Source organism: Gloeophyllum trabeum (genome assembly GCF_000344685.1).
Source record: "Gloeophyllum trabeum ATCC 11539 unplaced genomic scaffold GLOTRscaffold_00003, whole genome shotgun sequence".
Lineage (NCBI taxonomy): Eukaryota > Fungi > Basidiomycota > Agaricomycetes > Gloeophyllales > Gloeophyllaceae > Gloeophyllum > Gloeophyllum trabeum.
In genome coordinates, this window is record NW_006920412.1 from 3,175,581 (window position 1) to 3,188,567 (window position 12,987).

At 55.3% G+C, this 12,987-nt stretch overlaps 3 protein-coding genes across 3 annotated transcripts; 1 reads left to right on the top strand and 2 right to left on the bottom strand.

The window, feature by feature from the left end:
* Positions 1-1,245: 1,245 nt before the first annotated feature.
* On the bottom strand, positions 1,246-2,875 carry GLOTRDRAFT_115016 (uncharacterized protein). The gene is made up of 3 exons (XM_007865622.1): positions 2,675-2,875; positions 2,347-2,609; positions 1,246-2,282 (listed from the first exon to the last, which is right to left on the bottom strand). The coding sequence occupies exons 1-3, from the start codon at positions 2,809-2,811 to the stop codon at positions 1,282-1,284; spliced, it is 1,401 nt and encodes a 466-aa protein (XP_007863813.1). The 5' UTR covers positions 2,812-2,875; the 3' UTR covers positions 1,246-1,281.
* Positions 2,876-5,075: 2,200 nt separating this feature from the next.
* On the bottom strand, positions 5,076-6,800 carry GLOTRDRAFT_127195 (uncharacterized protein; the record flags this gene model as incomplete). The annotated part of the gene is made up of 2 exons (XM_007865623.1): positions 5,076-6,567; positions 6,643-6,800. 2 exons carry the CDS (start codon positions 6,798-6,800, stop codon positions 5,076-5,078), a joined length of 1,650 nt encoding a protein of 549 aa, XP_007863814.1.
* Positions 6,801-9,680: 2,880 nt separating this feature from the next.
* GLOTRDRAFT_120304 (uncharacterized protein) lies at positions 9,681-11,049 on the top strand. Its single transcript, XM_007865624.1, has 2 exons — positions 9,681-9,870; positions 9,986-11,049. Exons 1-2 carry the CDS (start codon positions 9,783-9,785, stop codon positions 10,606-10,608), a joined length of 711 nt encoding a protein of 236 aa, XP_007863815.1. The 5' UTR covers positions 9,681-9,782; the 3' UTR covers positions 10,609-11,049.
* Positions 11,050-12,987: the final 1,938 nt, after the last annotated feature.

A 12,987-nucleotide genomic window follows, 5' to 3' on the forward strand; every position in this document is an offset into this window, starting at 1 on the left:
AACAGGACCCCGGCATATGGGTACTGATGTTTGATCCTAAGTGCCCGATTTTCGGCCCTTATGGCCTCACACATTTGGACCGGATATGTCCGCCTCTAGGATCCGGTCAGCCCAAATTGGGCTGCTTATGTCCGCATAAGTGACCTATGCTCGGGCGTCCCCCGGTGTGTCCGCCAAACGGATCCAACCTCGAAACCGGCACACGCCCAACGCTGCAACGAGTAGATCGTGACATGATTACTCCGGGATATTGTATTTCAGTCTTCCTAGGATCCACCACTGTTTCCAAAGCTTGCATTTCATTCACCGTTGCTGAGGATATACCTGGATATACACGAGACGAGCTGACAGTTGACTGAGAAGCATAAGAGACACCACTCAACCTAGTACAAGGACTACTGGGTGTGACACTTCGACGACTCCGTATGTCCGCCAGGTGATCGGACACCAAGACCGGCAAGGCCCTTGTGTCCGCCGTGATATACCGGACATGGACCGAAATTTTGGGCTTTATGTCCGCCTAAATATCCGACATAGGGCCTCAAAATTGGCCGTTTATGTCCGCACTAGGATCAAACATATATACCAGTATGCCGGGGTCCTGCTTAAACACCACGAGCTCTGAATTCGAAGTCCGACTCGTGCTACTTTCGCTCCATCATCCCGGGGAAGTGAGCTCCTACTCCATTTAAGACAGTTGCTCGTCTACTAAGTCTTATTTAGGAGGCGCAGTATCAAGCCTAAGCTCCTACGTATGAAAACATGCGTTCAGACGGTCTCACGTCGACTCAGCTCGAGTCATTTCACGACAAGGACCGAAAGCCAGGTGAGAGCGACGGCGAGTGCCTGTGGGAACGAGCTGCATCATTCGACGCGACGACAGTTCAAATTATCAAGTCCGGTTACGATAATACTACGATTACTCGATAGTCACGACGTCCGGCGAACTGACACTTATCGATGTGATTCGAACACTTACTCTAGGCGGCCAGGCAGGGCCAGATCGGCTGGCGTCGGAGTGAACCAATCAGTCTCTCCGAGGTCTCGCTATAGTGCGTGAAGTATAGCAAAACTACCCCGGCACTGCCAGTGCACGTTGTGGATTACTCGACAGCACGCAGTAAGTACTCTGAGGTTTTCTCCTCCACTGCTGAATACTCCGTAGTCATTGCTGGCATTACCTCGCTTATGGAGTCTGCTTTGACATAGGTCCTACCATGGCTGCAGAGTGGATACAACCTCTACGTCTGTCGCATACATATTTCTGACTGATACGAAGCCCTATCCCATCCGGAGCCTCTTAGCCTTTCCCCACTGGCCAGCGCTAACTTCTCCCTTATTCTTCTTGACCGTACTACTCACCTTGCTCCTCTCACCGTACGGCCCGATGCCAACGATGAGGCACAAGTTTCCGTACGCGAAAGCGAGCGAACTTTCGTTCCCGTACGCCAAATATGGGTCCGAGAACTTATTGTACTCGCTCCAATCTGTCACCCAATAGACCTTCTCTCGTCGGAACCTCTCGTAGTACTCCTCATCGAAGTCTTTTGTGGCGTCATCCTCTTCATTATGTCTGGACTGAACGATTCGTGCTCCATTCTTAAGGAGAAGATAGTGGAGAGACTCCTCTGCCCCATCCCAAGTGCATACTCGCTCAAAATTGTTTTTCATGACGACAGGGTTACATTCGTCCTCATCATCTTTCGGAATGTAGAGGACTTTGATTGACGCATGAAGTGACAGGTCGCGGCAAACGGTCCATATGACGGCGTCGCTGCCTTTGAGGCAACGTTGGGCGACGGTAACGGATTTCACGGGCATGTCAGTATACTCGTCTTTTCCCTGCTCGACTGGATACTGATATCTCAGGCCGAAGCCGAGGCTGCCGCCGTCTGGCAAGAAGGTCGGGTCGTCCAGGAGCCTCTGCAGCATCTCCCGAAACTTGGACTTGTGAAGAGCATTGGATGCCGAGACAGCTGGGCCTTCAGGCTCCGCAGTATCTTCAGGACTGGAGAAATAGAGGTTGTACGTCAAGGTGACACGATACCCCGACTCGACGGGGGTGACTTCGTGCTCGACATCGCCGTAGAATGCTGCGTACGCTAGGCGCGGCTCGGCATGGGACGCGAGGATCTCACCCGAGTCGAACTTCCACTCTTGACCTCTGTGGCGAAGGATGAGAGCACCACCTACATGCGGTGTCGGATAGACAACGACGAGCGAGCCGAACATGTTTTCTGCGCGAGGCGTATCCTTGTGGGCCTTGAAGAACGAGCCCGGCCCTGGATAGGTGCGTGTAAGCATTGCGATATCGAGGCAATGTTCAATGGGCAGGATTGGACTAACCGTAGATGTTCAACTTGTAGAGTTCCGCCCTGATAGGCTTCTTCTCGTCATAGCCCTCGAGGATCTCCGAGCGTAGAGCGCCAACGACTGCTTCATGATCCAGGGGGTAGAAATTCGTGGCGAAATTGCTGCGGTCGAGCTTCCATGCTTTCCGGTACGACTCATCGAACACGTCTTCGTTGTTACGACCGAAAGTGGCGGGGGTGCAGGTTTGTGCTAGATCCTTTACTTCGTCTTCAGTCGCTGTGGACAGGTCAATGCATCTGTGCTCATCCCATACATTTCCGGTAAAAACGTGTTTGTATATTGGATGGCAGTATACTCTTACCGAGCGTCCTTGCCGTTTGATCTGTAGAAAAGCTGAAAGTGGTCGGAGGCAATAGTACACACCCCGCTGGAGTACGGTGGCTTGTCCACAATAACACTTCGCAGTGCTGCCAGATGTTGGCCAGAAAGATCGGGCATGATACTCGACGAGGGGTCCTAGAGCAATAGAGGGGCGAGTGGGGAAAAGGGACAATGGTCTCTCGAGTCAGTGAAGGTGGGACCCACAATTACCTCTAATTTATGGCGGGATGGTGATCGGGCCATCATCCCTCTCTCACGTTCGGGTCCGCAATTTCAGGTTAGGGGCTTTGTGAGTCATGGTCTATGGAATCTCCTTGTGGAATCGGGCGCCGGCCTCTAAAGCTATTACGCGTGTTCAAGATCGAAGTCGATGCACTCTTTCGTGAGTGCCAGAGCAGACATCCCTGCGGGGCCCCGTTGTGGCTTCACGAACAGGTCCTGACATGTCTCGTTCACGGATGTCACGTACAGTAGTAAGTTCTACCCTTCCTTTGGACTCGGTTGGCCCCTATGCCTGCAGTTACTACACGGGTGTTACACGCTTATCATCTACCGTCTCCGTACTCCTCACCCCGACACTTTCAGTCCTGCTCCTTGCGCCAGGTGGGCCGATACGAACTATGAGACACAGGTTCCCATGTGCGAAAGCCAGCTGGGCGTCGTTGCCATACGCCGCGTATGGATCCGAGAACTTGTTAAAGGGGCTCCGAGCCGTCACCCAATACACTTTCTCCTTTGGGAATTTGGAGTAGTCATCCTCTTCGTCACTGCCTCGAAGGTCATCTGGGTCGTCATCCACCTCAGTACTCCTGGACTGAACGATCTTCGCACCACCGTATTGGAGAAGATACCAGTTGAACGGGTTCACGGAGCACGAGTCGGATATCTCCTCGAACTCGTCTGTCATGACGAGGGGGCTCTGATGGTCTGAGTAGAGGACTTGAAGCCTCGCATCCAGTGAGAGCTCTTGCCCGACCTTCCAGATGATGGCGTCACTGCCCTTGAGGCAGTGTTGTGCCACCGAAACAGACTTGATCGGTATATCATACCATCGATCTCTTCCCTTTTCCACCGGATACTGATATCTAAGGCCAAAGCCAAGAGTCCCTCCTTGCGGTAGGAACGTCGGGTCGTCCAAGAGTCTCTGGAGAATTTCTTTGAACTTGTCTTCGTAGGTGCGTCCCGATGTCAGAAGTGGGCCGCCTGACGGCTGTGGTTTGTTTCCTGTTGCCTCCGTATTCGACCCCGCAAAATAAAGGTTGTACGTCAAGGTGACGCGGAACCCCGATTCCACGGGAGCGACCTCGTGCTCGACGTCCCCGTAGAAAGCTGCATAGGCTAGACGCGGTGCGCCTTCGGCACTGAGGAGCTCCCCTGAGTCGAATCTCCACTCTTGACCACCATGGTGTAGGATAAGGGCGCCGCCTCTGTGTGGCGTCGGGTAGACGACCACCAATGAGCCGAACATGTTCTCTGCTCTGGCCGTGTCTTTATGCGCCTTGAAGAAAGCGCCTGGCCCTTCATCGGTAAACATTAGCAAAGTCGATAGTTGTAGGCGCTGTCAGACTAACCGTATACATTCAACTTATAGAGCTGAGCCCTAATGGGCTTGCGCTCGTCGTAGCCTTGCAAGAGTTCAGAGCGGATATCCACGATCGTCTCATAGTCTAAGGGGTGGTACGTCGTCGCAAAGTTGTCCCTGTCGAGCTTCCCCGCTTTCCGATACGATTCGTCCAGGACGTCTTCGTTGTTTCGACCGAAGGTAGCAGGGGTACAGGCTTCCGCTAATTTCCTTAATTCGTCGTCGGCGGCGCTAGATAAGTCGATGCATCTGCCGCGTAGTATTAGTATTATGTCCGGACTGGAAGCGCCGTGTGGTCCTACCTGACTTCTTTATCTGCCTTGTAATAAATCTGAAAGTTATCTCGGGCAACGGGACAGACGCCACTGCAGAAAGGTGGCTTGTCTACGATAGCCCCCCTTAGGGCCGCTATATGCTCTCGAGAAAGGTCAGACATGGGAACCGTTTTGACCTGGGCGGATGAGTCCTTAGAGCAGATGCAGGGGGAGTAACACTGATATGTATATCCACCCTTCTTTACAAGTCGCCTACACAAATCTTAGAGTCATACCTGTGTTGCGATCGAGGCTCAACCTCGTGGAGGATAGGAGGGAATGATCGGTCCCGGGAATTGCATCTAACGGAGTCAGAAACTCGAATATGGGACCCACAATTACCACTAATCAACAGCCTCGGTTCACACCAGTCAGTTACATAGATGATATTTACGACATATGCATGGGACTAATTGCGCAACGCGCAGACATGCGGCACATCGGATAAACCTTTATACTAGTACACACTTGAGTACGTCAAGTCCTCACTGCTTAGACTCCGTAGGCTTCCGATATCGTGCCTTCAGGGAAACCGGTAACGGAGCAATCATCCTTTCCTCCTTACCCTTGCTTTGGTCAACTCCATGGCTCTTGTGTGCATGGTGTTCGTGGTCGCCGTCGCTATCTGCGTCCTCCGAGACCGGAGCAGGTCTGTCAACCTCTTCCTCCCCACTAGTATATTCGAGCTCAGGCTCAGCTTCCGGCTCCTGCTCACTCCCCTCTGGCGGAAGGCTATCCCTATCCGAGCCCTCGTCACCGTCCTCCTCTTCCTCAGTCAAAATTTCCAAGAACTCTTCCTTGGGCTCTACGAGTGACCTGGCCCCCGGCGGCCCAATCCTCATGACCAAGCACAAGTTCCCTTGCGCAAACACCACTGTATTGTGGGATGCCAAGAATGGCTCCACAAACCGATTTGCCTTACCAGGGAACGTCACCCAGTGCACCTTCTCCACCAAGTTCTCGTACCCGGGCACGTTCTCGATCAGGACGCCATGTCTCATTTTTGCGACCTCGACGAGCACGTGGGTGTCTGAGAGGTAGTACGCGAGGTTGACGAATTCCTCTGTCATGACCGTGATCGGGTAGCCCTCGCCCTCGTCGGCATAGAGGACCTGCACGGAAACATCGAGCTGCAGCGCACGGCAGACAGCGAGGAGGGCCTCATCGCTCCCTTTGAGGCGGCGCCGCACGCGTCCGACAAACTTTCTGGGGAGAGGGTACTCGCGCAGGTTGCGCAGGGTGGGTTTTTCGGCAGGATATCGGTGGGTCAGCGCGAACCCGAGGGTGCCGCCGTTGGGAAGGAAGGTCTCGTCCAGCAGTAGCTCCTGCATTATATCGTGGATGCGGATCCTATCGACGGGAGGCGTGCGCATCCTAGGCCGGTCGTACCTGTCCCTCCGAAGACTCGGGATCCGGATGTTGTACACCATTGTTACAAGGTATCCAGACCGGATCGAGGCAACCTCGAATTCGACATCCTTTGCGAAAAAGGCGTATGCGACGTGTCTTTCAGGGCGCTGCTCGTCGGGGCTGCCGGTGCGGATGTCGAATGTGTCCGCCCCGCAACGTAGGACGGTCACAGCGTCCTCGTGCGGGCTGGGGTAAAATATCGCGAGCGTACCAATCAAGTCCTCGCCCGTCGGTGGAGGATCGTCTTTGACCGTAGACAGCGCTTCGTCCAACGTATCGCCATTCGGCAGACCCTGGAAGCTGACGCGACGCTTGTAGTACATCTTCAGCCCGCGAAATTCGAGATGCATGGGCTCGCCGTCGAGCCACCCCAGCTCGTCGTTGTCGAGCAGGGTCTCGCGAATGGCTTCTTTAAAGTCCTCGCGGGAGTCGACATCGAGATTCGCTGAGAAGGTGCCCCGAGGCAGCGTCTTGACTTTCACTCGGGAGCGCTCCACTGAGACGGGGCGCGCAGTTTGCGCGAGCAGCCGCACATCCGCGTCATCGCATTGGGAGAAATCCAGGAAGCTAGGATCCGAATAAATAGAATGAGTCGCAGCTGAAACGTCAAGCAGACAGAGATGAGAGGGTAAAGCCACTCACCGCGCCTCATTGCCCTTGCGGGTCTTGTAATACAGGTGGAAGCCCTCTGGGGGAATTTCGCAGACGCCGCTGCCCCAGTGTAACTTGGTCAGAACCGCCCTTCTGAGCGGATACAGCGCTGCTTCGACAGAGATGTTGTACGTCCGGTCCGCTTCCATGTTGTCAGTGAGATACGTGTGGGTAGGCGAAGGAGGAGAAGAGCAAGCGCCACTGAGGAGCGGCGTCTACCTTGGCTTTCCTTTCATCCTCATGCACCGACGTTCATTGTTCTCCGGTGCCTGCCAGTGAGCCACTCGGCACTGCATGTGGTTATGTTGCGATTCCTTTGGGTCGAGTCAAAGTTCTGAAGACGTCTTTGTTCCCTACTCTCCTGAGCGGGTACCTACAGAGTACGTCCAGTCGGCGTGCGTATTGTTAGCTATATCCCTGTGGCTGTTGGGGGAGAAGCAGGGCTGTTAGAGGAGAAGCAGGGGTCACGGACACTGCACAGCTGCGTCCCACTTGACCTCGGATGTGCCAACGAGCATTGTTCTCTGCAATGCTGCATGAGCCACTGGACGCCGCGGGTAGTTGTCCTCCCCCTTAGTTGCAGACAGAGCTTGTCCGAATTGGCGTCGGGGGAGTACAAGTGCATCGGGCCTAGTAGTTACCCTCCTCGACCCGTCATTTGTTTTTAACCCTATAGGTCGCGCTGTTCCCTAGTTCAAGTAGTAGTAGTAGTTGATCGGAGCTTGGATTCTGTGCGGTTTGTCAGCGCCACGCATACCGTACCGAATACGAAGGCATCGACTAAGTCTTGGAGGCAAGCCCCCGTAACAACGGCGATGTGACGGGCGCCATCGGGACTCTTCGCAAGAGCGGCGGGAATTACCATTTTGGGCCCGCAGCGCACGTGGTGCGCATATTTCTCTTGTCCTCCCTCGTCTTCACGCGCCGCGGCTCTCTCTGATTTATTCTTGTTCAGCGTCTTAGCGGCCTCTTCTCGGATCTATGCTTGCATCTGGATCCAGCAGCGGACGAACCCCTCCATCCACGGAATGACGTATCGCCGTATTCTCAGACGCGTCCAAGCCCAATGTTGGCGGGCGAGGCTAGGAGACATGTATACACGACTCTGATTCTCGTGTTTCTCTGGAAATCAGAGGAAACAAGGACAAGTCAGGCTTGGTTGACGAACCACGGTTGGGTAAGCACTGCGTCCTGCTCGGCCCCGCTGTGTATCGGGTCGCTCGTATCCAGAGGTGCCGAGCAGGAGTACTAGTGGTTGCCGCCGCCTGAGGATCCTGCTGCATTGCAGTCCGGCTTCTCAGGCGGGCTGCCGTGTTTGGGATTCGGCTCGCGCTCTACACATACGACTTTTAAAGTCTGGCGCTATTTCACTCCGGAATCGCTCATATGGAATGTCGAATATTGACTGCTCGACTCGGCGTCAGCCTGTGGACAGATACCCGCCCAAAGGACCTCTCGCTCTATACAAATTTGAGTTCTAGCTTTCGACTCTGGGACGGTGATACTGTAGTGGCGATAACCAACGTCAATTAATGGCTGCTCGACCCTGCGTCACTCCGGTTGTGAACAGATACCATCTTCTAGGGTGCTAGCTATTTTAGCACTTATTTTACTCGCGGTTATGAAGGGCTGCGCTGACGAGCCTGCGTATCAACTGTCCACTGTCCCTATATGCGGATCCGCGTCTTCTGAAGGCCCTATATGACCGAACTGTAAAGTCCATCCTATCCTATCCCCCCGTATCGTAGCTCGGTATGTAAGACCCCTTCTCCCTCTCGGGTCTTATCTCTTGTCCCCGGACTCACACCCTCAGACTCTCAGCTATTCGCTGCCCAACGAAAATGAAGCCATCTTCGCCGCATCACAGCTGGCCAATCAATCCGCCTGACAGGCCCAGCCAATCACCGACCCCCACTCGCCGCCCGTTCTAGACCAGCTGTCATATTTCTGTGTCCACCGGTCCAGACTGAGCAGTGCAGCGGCTATCCAAATTATCTCCCATTTGCCGGTGCAGCGAGAAATCAACTGCCCAACAACCGACTTGTTCGAATCCTCTGCACCACCTCGGGAGCGGTGAGTAGCGTCACGCGCGGCGGGATGTCGATGAGCATCTCGCATCTCGAGCTATGGTTACTTCGGGAACGCGGGGAGGACTTCTAGGGAAACTCTAACCACTACCCTTGGGGTGAGTGAACAGTGGTGCAAACCTAAGAAAGTAGGGGTAGCTATTTAGATGGACGGGAGGACATGGGAAGAGGGGTGATGCTTCCAAGGCGTTTGACAAGGCGCCGCCGCTGATTGGCTCCGCATCACAGGTGTACATCTACTGAACGACAGACAGCGAATTACGTTGCATTGCTCGCTTGCTCCGGTATGTGTTCGCATACAACTCTGTACAACTGGTCGCGCCGGATCCCCAAACAGGACGCGAATCTTCCTGATCGTTGTTGACGCGGTCAGCTGGCCTCGAGTACTATACACCGCCGGCTAAGCTCCTTGCGATTCATTCCTCGCTTCCCGTCGGTGCTCGTACGAGTGTCGCAGTCTGAGTTCAAGTCGTTCGCTTGGCGTGAGCGTGAGCGGGGGACATCGATAACGAAGAGCCTATGTAAAAGAAGGTTAGAGGGTAAGAACGAAGAGATGGTTGGCTGGCCGCGAAGTGAGAGAAGCGGCTGTCGGGCGTTGAGTGCCTAATTGGGAATACGCCTGCGATCGTTCCCCCGACACCCCGAAGCCCAGTCTGGACCGCACTGAATTTTCCACTGCTCTCCCTGGCAAGCTTCGTTCATGATCACGAAAAACGTTGAGTGGCTATACCTTGGTCCTCGGAGGCCATAAGCCTCGACCGAAGGTCTCAGTTCCGCTGTCAAAGGCGGAGGGGAAAGCGATAACGTGGCGAGACCCAGGCCCCCGCAGACCGCGCTCCCGGTGTGGGAGCAGGCCTGCTTCGGAATGACGGTGCTCCTGTTACACGGGCGCGCACATGACGAACCCACCCAGCAGGACATGCGCACCTCCCGCATATGTCCTGCGCACCTCTGCTCGCACCAGCATCTCTAGCTAACGGCTTTGAAATACAACTGACAACAAAGCACTCTGCAACAGCAGACAGGAGCGTTACGGAATTAGACATGCCACCAGTGATCACCCTGGCACGAGCGGCGGGTGCGCGTTTACACCGGACGCGCGAGGTGCCGAAAATTGATGGGTCCGAAGGGGGTACGTCCCTTCGTAGCAACCCCAGATTACCCCACTTTCCTATCCTTATTTCCGCACTTTATATTTCGTGACATGCCACCGCCTTACTGATCCCTCTCCCTTCCCCCCTCCCTAGGCTTCATCGGCCTCGTCGTCGGCCTCTGCGTCATCATCGTCATCTGCTGCGCCGCCGTCTTCTACCTTCTCACCTACCACCAGCCCTCGCCCGCCGACCGCGCCCGCCGACGACAGCAACGCTCGTTCCACCACCGCCGCCAGAGTAGTTCCGGCAGTATGCATTCGTTCAAGGAGAAACTCACGGGGCTCTTCACCCGTAGCGGGCAGTCGCCCGCCCCGGCCTTTGGCCTCGCAAAGCGCGGACAGGGATGGGTCCAGGCGGGGTCCGGCGATGAGTGGGAGTCGGACTCGGGGGACGAGAGACAGCCGTCGCGCCGGACGATGAACGACATGGAGAGGGGCAGCACGCGTAGAGATTCGCCCCCGCCAAACCACACTTCCGCCTCCGCATCACACCACCCACCACCAATAGCATCGTCGGAATCATCATCCGCGACCACCGTCGAGCTCGCAGCGCCGACGCCCGTGCGTCCGTTCGCGCAGGTGCACGTGGACCCATTCGCGTCGCGGGGACGCTCCCCGTCGCCGCAGAGCACCGACAGCTTCCAGTCGACGACGTCAAGTCCGACGAGTCCCGTGCGGACGTTCGAGGGCGGCACGAAGTTCAAGGAGCATCTATAGCTGGTTCGTTCCAGGCCGGCCTATGAATGCAGGGACAGGGAGGGCAAAGTCGAGACGATGTGCCGCGGTGCATCAAGCTATTTCGGTCGCGTGCCAATTTAACACCAGACCACCCTCGTTGATCGCGATGTTGTGCTTTTATTTCAGTTTCGTCTCCGATTCAGATGTGGACGGTGCTGCGTTTCTTCATCATCTGTCTATGTGTATGGGTGCTTCAGTATGGGCTTGCATGGTTCAGTGTCGATGCTGTTTGCGGATTCTCTTTCCTATTTATCGCCCCGTATCCCTACATAGGTACACCAGTCACGACGCTAATGACCTCCCGCTGTACTATCTCCCCCTTCTGCTTAGTCCCTCTCGTTTATTGTACAAACCCTGGCAACAATGAAAAGGGGATGTGGCTGGAGGCCGTCCGAAGTATCTGAACGACGGCGATTGGCTGATGGTTGGCGGACGGCCTCATATGGCAAATCCCGCCGCGAGCTCTTCTCATTGGTTGGCGTATACCCGTCCCGGTCGCTGCTGGTGTTCGAACTGCTGACTGAGCTCTTGTTGTTCAGCACTAGTAGCGGCAGGCACGACTGCCTTATTGCCATCGCAACTCTGGACTGCCCGATATTGTGTTCTTTGTGTCCAAACGCTGTATTCTCGGGTTGATCAGTGACTTCAAGAACATGGATTCCGCGTTTCCTGTGACACTGATAGCTTGCGTATGACGACAGGCGACCGGCGTGGTATCCTCGGGATGACGCTCATGAAGGGGCTCGGCTTTGTATGTGCGACTGGCTCTCTTGAAGCTGAAATCTCCCGTGATTTCGTACGGCTGGGAAACTCCTCCCAGCTGTCGCCGCCCCTCGTACGTCTACGTTGTACATGCCTTGCAGTTTGTGCGCGATAGCGTTCCCAGGTGCTCTGTATCCCTTGCAATTTGTATGTCGACGTCCGATACTGCACCGGCCCTGATTAATGATTCTCTGCGGCAGACGCAAGTATCCGCAAGCTCTCCTTACCTGGGCCTGGCTGCGGCAGCGTTCGGAATCTCGGATCCGTTCAAGATCGAGTCGCACGCTTGCTTCTTCCTTTCCTGCCTTCGTGGCATATGCGCCTCTACTGCCCTATCAGTAGGACGCTGGATGGATTTCGCGGCGCGCCCGCACGGCTGACCGATAATCCTTTCCCGCTCGCGCTCCCTCGCGGGGCTGAAATGCCGCACCTTGGCCAGACCAGACGAGAGCTCCGGAGCCGGTGCAGCGCGGTAACTTCGGGGCCGACCCCACCCTGGCCCTGGCGTGCGCATCCACAAGCATGGCCAGCCATACCTTCTCCTTCTGCGAACCTCAGCTGTATCCTCGGGTCGATCTCTTGCGCATGACGGTGAGCAGCGGACGTGGCATCCTCGGGATGACGTCTCTTCGGACGCACTCGGACCTCGTATATGCGACTAGTTTGGCAGGCAGGCTTCCTCGCACCGCCGTGGTCTCGCTGCGTTGAGGGGCTGGTTCTGGTCTTTGCTAGCTAGATGGTGTCGGTCGAGGTTCTTGATTCCGCGGCAGTTCTGACACCCTGACTTCCGACTTTCATCCATTACTGTCTAGTTATCTCCGGCTGGGATCATCGCGTCCGAGACGGGTGAGTCACCTATCGCTGAATCCCGGAGGAACCGTTGTCCGCCCATTCGCGACCGTGGTTGTCTATACATATCGGTACCTAGATGTCCTGTGGATCCTGATAATACGGGGAATCGCTCCTGCACGAGCTACAGCTTCCGGGAGTCTTCCTGGATGACACGCTTCGTGATCGACTATTCCTGGCTAGGAGGCACTCGGTAGTGTGGTACTGCTAGACATGGCTTGGATGTGCGGAATGACAGTGGTCATTCATCAGCCACAGGCGATGTTTAGTGGCGACCATGCGTCCGAGCCACCTTGCTCGTCGAGGAGCAACATTTTTGGCCGTAGAACCTGCCGCGACTCCCGACTCTGGGAGCTCCATGCGACATGATGACTTACTGGCCAATGAGCGCTGAAGCTCATTCCGACCCGCACTACATCAAGCTTCCACCCAATGTAACTACGACGGTTCATGTACTCTCGACTTCGGTGCTGCGCAGGTGATTGCCTTTCATTTCCGCAGTTCAATTATGGTTTCTATTCATTTCCAGCTCGATCGCTCTTCCTGATGTGCTGAGTGACACGTCGAGTCGGGCGCAGTGAAGATTTCGACTGTGAAGAACTCTTTCAGCGACATTCGCTCCATGTTGCACGAGTTTCGTCGCGTGCATCCAGGACGAGGTCCCTGCGCACTGGCAGTACTCTGGAAGGCATCCAACCGGAACGCAAACCAACCTCAAAAGATATTTCTGGCGATGGATTCTGACGT